Raw genomic sequence first — 7,494 nt, forward strand, 5'->3', positions numbered from 1 at the left:
AAGGAAGAGTAGAAGAATACCTCCACTTAATGCCATAACTTTTAACAAGGATTCTTTTCCAAGCATTCATATTATCCTTTGCAAATAGGATTATGTTTTGTACTGTTGTTTTGCAGACAGATATCTCCAATTATGAAGTGAACATTTCTTATCTCTTGATAGCAACAACTTCCCGTCATCAAAGCCATAATGGTACATACACAATAAGCCATTAATTCTCAGCATAAACATCACAGAAACCAATATAACTTGAATTGCACTAATGAGAGCAACAAACAATTCTCTGCTGTACTGGAATTGATATATTTAGTTCTTTGTGCAAAGTGGATGCAATGTCTACAGAAGAAATTTACCAACTAGACACTAGAGATGTTAAAGAGTAAAACATGGGAAAAGCAAACTGAAGTCTGTTTCTATTAAGCACAGCTCATCCATACAAGATTCTTCATGCTTTAGCTCAATACACATCAGCTTAACCACAGGATCCAGCAGACTGACCCAATGTCTATCAACTGTTGTGGTTTTTGGACCAGGACCTTGCTCCATGCTGAGCTGAAGGCTTCATTGTAACATGGTGGTTTGCCTGACAAACACCACTGTAATTCCTTTCCCACAGAATCTGTTCAGTCAGCAACAGTTACAGCAGTCTTGACAGCTCCTTCAATGCACCTTTAGAAAACTGCTCTACACTATTTTTCTATAGCTTTATCTTGCACAGCCCAACAATATAGGTATTTTCAAGTACCAACTGCAAAGCCACAAAGGCAATTAATATCATTCAATCTCTTCCTCCTGCTTAGGATGTCCTGCTACATCCACCCCATGTCTCCCCTTGTCTCTGTGTGTCGACAGAGCAGATGCCTGCTCCTCAATAAGCTATGTTGCAAAGCCATACTGGATGAGCAGCTGCTTGGCAAGACAACTCATTACACGGCTCATCGCAGATTTGGTGATAACGAGAAAAATAATTTGAAGGACTCAAGCATCACAGAGTAAGATCAGCTCAGGAAAAAGATCTGGGGAAAACATTGACTTGGTGCTTGAATTTCTACTTTTTTCAATATTAGACATGTCCTTTATGTGATGAAATGCATTACATCATCTAACATACTGTCTTTTTTAACAGTATTAGACCTAAGTTAACTTTAATCTTAAACAGTTTCATGCCAGAATTAAGCAATTAACCTTTCCTTTTTCAGTATATATTCTTCTTGGTAAAAATGATACTGCCATAAACATAGTTTAATAAGGATCAGTATCACCTTATATGGGTTCTGATATGCTTTCATCTGCAACAAAACGCTCTCAAAGCTTATTTTTACTACTAATAGACTTCAATCTCCTTTTACAACCAGCAGTTGAACTCTTATTTGTGTTCTAATGCTAACAAAGGCCCTACCAGGGTATTTTGCAAACTAAAGCTTCAAATCTGAAATAAAATAATCTATTTGAATAATATTTTACAGATTTAGAGTCTAAATGTTCTTACAGAGACCTAGCTAATAAACTGTGCCCATTTTAAGACCTATTGCCATATTATGTGAGAAGAAGTCATAAGGGTTTATGTGAAGGTTATACTAAATCAATCAGTCTTTTTTATGAATGTAAAGTAAACTAAGCAACAGCTTCTTTTTTTTTCCTTCAGTGGTTCCTTGCTATTACATATTTCTGAGAAATACTAAGTAAGTTTTCCTTTCTTTTCTGGAAGCCAAAAATGCACAGTGCACCACACTAGTTACAATTATTTCCATATCAATTATTATCTTTTTCTTTCACAGGTAAAAGTTTTCAACAAATGTCCATAGGCCAACACAAACCAAAAAATGTTATTCCTGTACGGAGCAGCCTAGCTCCCGTATCCAACCACAGTGCTCACAAAAGTAAGTACAGACAAGTGCTAGTTACAGTATCATATTGCGTGCCTCCATCACTGGCGTCTGAGGGCTTGAGAGAGGTTTCATGTTTGTTTTTCACAGCATCATAGAATGGCTGAGGTTGGAAGACACCTCTGGAGACTGTCTGTCCAGCCCCCTGACGAAGACGTGACAAAGAAGTCACGTACAGCACATTGCCTAGGATCGCACCCAGTTTTGTTTTAAATCTCTATGAAAGGGGATTGAAATAAGACAGTTTCTCTGGGGCATCCCTTCCAGTGTTTTACCACCCTCAGAGTAAAAAGTTTCTTCTTACTTATTTGTGGCTATTGATTCTTTTCCCTCCGTAGGACTCCACTGAGAAGAGTCTGTCTCCTTCTGCATTACTCCCCACAATCAAACATTCATACTTATTGACAAGATCCTTTGAGCTGCCTTCTCTTCTTGAGGCTGAACACTCCCAGCTCTTTCAGCCTCCCCCTTAAGGCTGACACTTCAATCCTTTAGTCATCTCCATTGCCCTCCATTGGACTTGCATCAATATGTCCCTCTCTCTCTTGTACTGGGAGCCTCAGAACTGGACTCAGAACTCCAGATGTGTTTCACCTGAGCTGAGTAGAGGGGAAGAATCACCTGTCACAATCTGCTAGCAGTGCTCTTCCTGATAGAGCCCCGGACGCTGTTGGCTGTAGTTCTGCACAGGCACCTTGCTGGCTCACGTTCAGCTTGGGGAAGCAGTTGTCCCAAAGAGCAGGAGAGTTTCAACCCACTCCCAGAGCCCCAGCAGAGTGTCAAGACTTAGTGATTGTTCCAGGCTGGATCAAGCCAGAAACTGGGGTGTTCTTCACACATAAACACCAGCCCTGCTCCTAGCAGTGTCTGACCCTCACATTCTTATGCTCCACAAAGAACAAATCTCCATTGTATATTGGATGAGGATTTACAGTTTACTAATTGTAATCCTGCAGATCAGCCAGGTTCTAAAGCATTCACATTTCAGACCTACATTTAAGATTCACCGCCTCTTATAATCTGAATTTCAGAAGCAATTCTGCAGTTACGGCAGTATTACTAGAAATGAAACAGCAGAGGTAGCCTTACAGGGACCATCAGATTGGGTGGGGATATACAGAATCCTGAACTGCTGCTGTTTTGTACATCAGACAGGAAGAAGAAAAGATGTTTGAATTACTGAGGTGGTATTCTCTGTCTGCTCAGAGGGAAGAAGACAATTTAATTGCTTTTAATTGCTTTTAAAACCCCAGGTCCAGGTGTTCTGTATTTTAAGCTTTCTACTAATGTTCTCTGTGTCTTCTAGTTAAATCATAGTTGTAAGGAAAATCCTTTAAAAATCATTTCATAATCATTGTTGTTCTTGCATTAATTCATATAAATGGTCAAGAATTTAGTTCTAGTCTCATGCTAAAAACTGTTTTACAAATAAGATACAATTGTCACAATTAAGAATCATGGTTTAATTAACTAACGCAGCACATTTATCCAGGTACCATTACTGCTTGAACACTAGTTCAAGCCAGTAAGAGAAAAGCAGAATTATTTGCAAAATAGATTGTATTTCTTCTTTGTTCACACAAATGACATATTGGCTCCTGAAGGTTTCTAAAGAACTGTTTCAGAGCCAAGATCTCACTCATCCTTCACCCAGCCCCAAAAATATTACTCTTGTGGACATAGCCTTTATCCAGGCAAAGTGCTCCAGCAACAAAGACTGAGTATAAATATTTGTGTTTGTCTAGTATTTTTAATACATAAGACGTGTGTTAAAAATATGCTAAGGGGAAAAAAAAGTTGCCAAGAAGCTGAAACAATGAAATAAGCACAAACTAGAATGAGAACTGAAACTACTCAGAGACTAACAGAAAGAAGAAGTATCTCCCCCAGAAAAGGAAGGGCAATGAAAAACAAAAGGAAGAAATTATTAAATCTCTCAGTAAAAGGTTTTAAAATACACATTAGAAAGAGGAAAATAGGAATGAAACAGTAGCCTAGGAAGAGTACTTGAATGACTTTAAACCATAAAATCTCACCCTTCAGATATTCCCAGGGCCAGAGATCCTTCACCTGGCTTCTTGAGTAGCCTCAGCACAGACTGCATCTCCTATTCTGCATGCTGCTGCTTCATCCCCAGCACACTCTTTCTATCTCATCATGCAAACGCTTCCAACAACCCTGGAAAACAGGCTGTCACACACTCACAAAATGCCAGAATAATTTTTCAAACAAATATGGGACTTCTAGAGAGCTCTCTGCTGCTCTCACTTCTTCATGTAGTTTAAAAAGCCTGATGGTTCTGGAGATGTCAGAGGAGAAAACATGTGTCTGATGACCAAAAAAGTGACATTATAACTTGCTGGAAAAAAAAGCACAACAACAAATTCAAAAAAAAACTTTTTTATATCTATTTCTACAGGTCATTTAACAATGTTTTCTGGAGATCTGTGGTTGTTTTTTGCCAATATTCATCATGATTTGAAGTTTCTTCTTTCCCAAGTTAACAGCAAAGCATTCCACAAAGCACCCACATCTCTGCAGAAGGCCACTGTGGTCCACTGCTTGCAAAGGAAGGGAGTCTAAGAGCCATCCCTCTGCTGGACTCCATACTCCTTGAGCAATGCCTTTCTGACAGCCTTATTTTTGCCTCTGCAGTTTGTAATAGCAGCCACTCAAGAGTCTCTACCGAGTGGAAAAGGCTTCCTGAACCAGTAGCTCCTATTGTACCACTAGGTCTTCGGTGGCCGACTCTGCCCTCCACATGCGAGTCATTACTGGTGCTTTTGCTGTATGTAGCTCTGGGGGCCTTAAGGGCTCTGCCTCCCACAGATCCCAGCTCTGGGTCCAGGCTCATGTGTTTCAATACATGTACTAGTACTAGTCATTATATGCATTGTTTCAAAGCCATCCATGTACCAGTCCTGAAATCCTAAATCAAATATCCTAAAATAAGCACAGTATGTGGGACTACATGATGGCTGCTCTGTCATGGGGGTGAAGATAAGCTACAGTGCTTTTGGCCTACTTAAACCCATCATTAAAAACTTTTAATGATGTATATAAAGTACATAAAGCTTTATGCATATTTTTCACACAGGTGTGAACTTTGAATATATTAACATACGACTATGTTCCAAAGAGGGAAACAAGTGAACCTCGCAACATTTGGTTTGCACACCAAAATTTCAGCGAACTCAAAGCATTCTACCATACAAATGGACTCATTTATTGTATTTAGCCCTCCCAGATTCACACAAATTCAACACCAACTAAAGCAAAGTATTAATGGTTTGGGGTTTTTCATGGAAAGGAGAAGTGATTTCCTGAATTTCTGAACATGAATGAATCTTAAATATGACCCATGAATTACAGTATACTGCCAGAGGCCAAGCAGTTGTAGTAAACACTGTCTGCTCAGGTAATCACAACTTGAATAGGAATTGAAATCAGCTCAAAATGAAAAAAATCTACCAAGTTTCTAAATCCTCTCTATAAAGATCCTGCTTTGCCCTAAACCCATACCTGATAAGCTTTAGAAAATTACTGCTCCTGATAAACAAATAGTCAATGATTTAATTAGTATAAGGTGTATGCTACAGGGGATTATGACAAGAACTTCAGCCTCTTTTGCACAATATGTATAGTCAAAATAGATAGATATAGATAGACAGATATATGAAGTGAGGGCTCACTGCAGACATAAGAGAGGTAACATTGTTTTCCGAAGGGCAAATTAAATAAAACACAAAATTTCCAGCTAGAACACTTCAGAGGAAAGTGTTAATAGCTTCTCAGATAATTCATCACAAATATGCAGATGGAAGGAAATCACAAGTGCAATGAGAATGCAACCAAGAAAAAACTAATGTAAAAAATTGCAAGGAAGATTCTGTAGCCAAAATGGAGATGGTGTAACTTCAGAAGGAGCTCTTTATATGCTTAAACTGGAAAAAACTAAATTATTTGTATACAAAGAGTTTGTGAATAAAATGGAGATAAAATGAAAAGAAGCTAATGTGATTCACAAAAAATTTACAAGCACAGAAAAGTAGGTGTACAATTAAGTTTTTGAATTCTCCTTTTAAAAGATCAGGAAATTAGTGAGTTGTCCGAATGAAGGAGCCTGAGGATTTCAATTCAGAGAAAATACAGAACTGTATTAGCTTTAAAGCACAAACAGTGCTTTAAACTGATGAATGTGAGGTAGAAATTAAAGATCATCTTAATCCACAGTTTCTTACGAGGCAACAATAGAGATACATAGTGGGTGTGCCTCAGGTGTTTTGCTGTGTGTCTTGGTGTGCTACAGGGTAATGGGCTACTTTTATAGCCTGTGAATAGCAGAGCATGTGTGGACTTACCTTTATGATTGACTGTGCTTAGAGAAACCCAGACACAGCATCTCACATTCTTCCATTTCATCTTCCTTAAGATTTTGATCAGCATTTATCTTCAGCAATAGAATGTTTTTGTTAGAAATAATATATTCCCATGGGACATTTCTGTTACAGTCAGCCTGTGGTTTTGGATGAAAAAATATATTGTGAAAATTCCTCCAAGAAGACCAAGTCTCCTTCAGACAAACTATAGGTTCTCTGCTTATCAAAAACAAATTGTTGAACTTTTCCAGATGTACTGCTCACTAAACAAAAAGTAAATCACTTAGCAGTGGAGCTGTTTTCTTCAGATGAAGATTAGCCTTGCCACGGTTACACTATTTTTTATTAATATTTTGATCACATTTTTCAAATGCAGGCTTGAGTACGCACAATAAGAGACAACAGTTCAAGGAAAGTAGCAAAATCATTTGTAAAAATGCCATGCTTTTCACTTCCTGTGCACTCTTCCTCTTTTTTTCTTTTTCCTCTAGTTCAGCTACCATCTCAGGATGCTAAGAAGTTTAAGACCCTACAAACTGATGTAGTTATTCTCCCACCAGCTCCAATCTCCAGGTCTCAGAAAAAAGGACATTCTCAGAGTCATATTCTCTATTCTCTCTTGCCTGATCTATCAGGAGAGCATCTGAAACCAAGCTGTGTCCTACCTGCTATCCCAAACCAGAAGAAATCTAATCCTGCAGAAGAGCTTGAGAAATCACTCACCAAATCAGATGCTGAATATTAACTCATTACACTGGCCTAAATTAGTTGAAATATGTCTAAGTGGTTGTTAAAAGATAACTGTACAGTTAAATCTCATTATTTGCACTAATGATACTCTTGTGAACTGGAGTGTAACAAAAACCAAGATAAGATAGCACATCACAAAAGCTGCACTCTGTGTGTGTGTGTGTATATATGCATTTGCATTATAGTTTTCATTTATGATGAAATTGCTAAATCAATATTTAATGTGCAGTAAATTTATTTTGTGAATGGAACCCTCATAACGTGTAATTTTGTTGCAGCAATGTGCTGTTAAGCCTTTCATAGAAAAAAGGAACAAAGAGTAAGGTTTTCCATGTGATTTAAAAGTCAGAACTAGGGAAACAAATTGGCAGGGCTTCTCGGTAGTTTGTAAATGCAAAGGTGCTGATTCTGATGCTGTGTGTCATCAAAAAAAATATTTTTAAGATTAAGAAAATAAACTCAAAAGGCAGTTTTAACAA

At 38.0% G+C, this 7,494-nt stretch overlaps 1 protein-coding gene across 5 annotated transcripts in view; it reads left to right on the forward strand.

Moving 5' to 3' along the window:
* ANKRD55 (ankyrin repeat domain 55) overlaps positions 1 to 7,494 on the forward strand; it is a 49,689-nt gene extending 42,195 nt beyond the window's left edge. For 4 of the 5 annotated variants that reach the window (XM_048292650.1, XM_048292652.1, XM_048292653.1 and 1 more), the window contains 3 exons: positions 1,779 to 1,880; positions 4,542 to 4,649; positions 6,757 to 7,494. In XM_048292650.1, coding sequence (XP_048148607.1) covers positions 1,779 to 1,880; positions 4,542 to 4,649; positions 6,757 to 7,010 — 464 coding nt within the window. In that variant the 3' untranslated portion in view covers positions 7,011 to 7,494. The remainder of the gene's footprint in view (positions 1 to 1,778; positions 1,881 to 4,541; positions 4,650 to 6,756) is intronic. The other variant, XM_048292651.1, reaches the window with a different exon arrangement.

Source organism: Corvus hawaiiensis, chromosome Z, assembly GCF_020740725.1.
Source record: "Corvus hawaiiensis isolate bCorHaw1 chromosome Z, bCorHaw1.pri.cur, whole genome shotgun sequence".
NCBI classification, from domain to species: domain Eukaryota; kingdom Metazoa; phylum Chordata; class Aves; order Passeriformes; family Corvidae; genus Corvus; species Corvus hawaiiensis.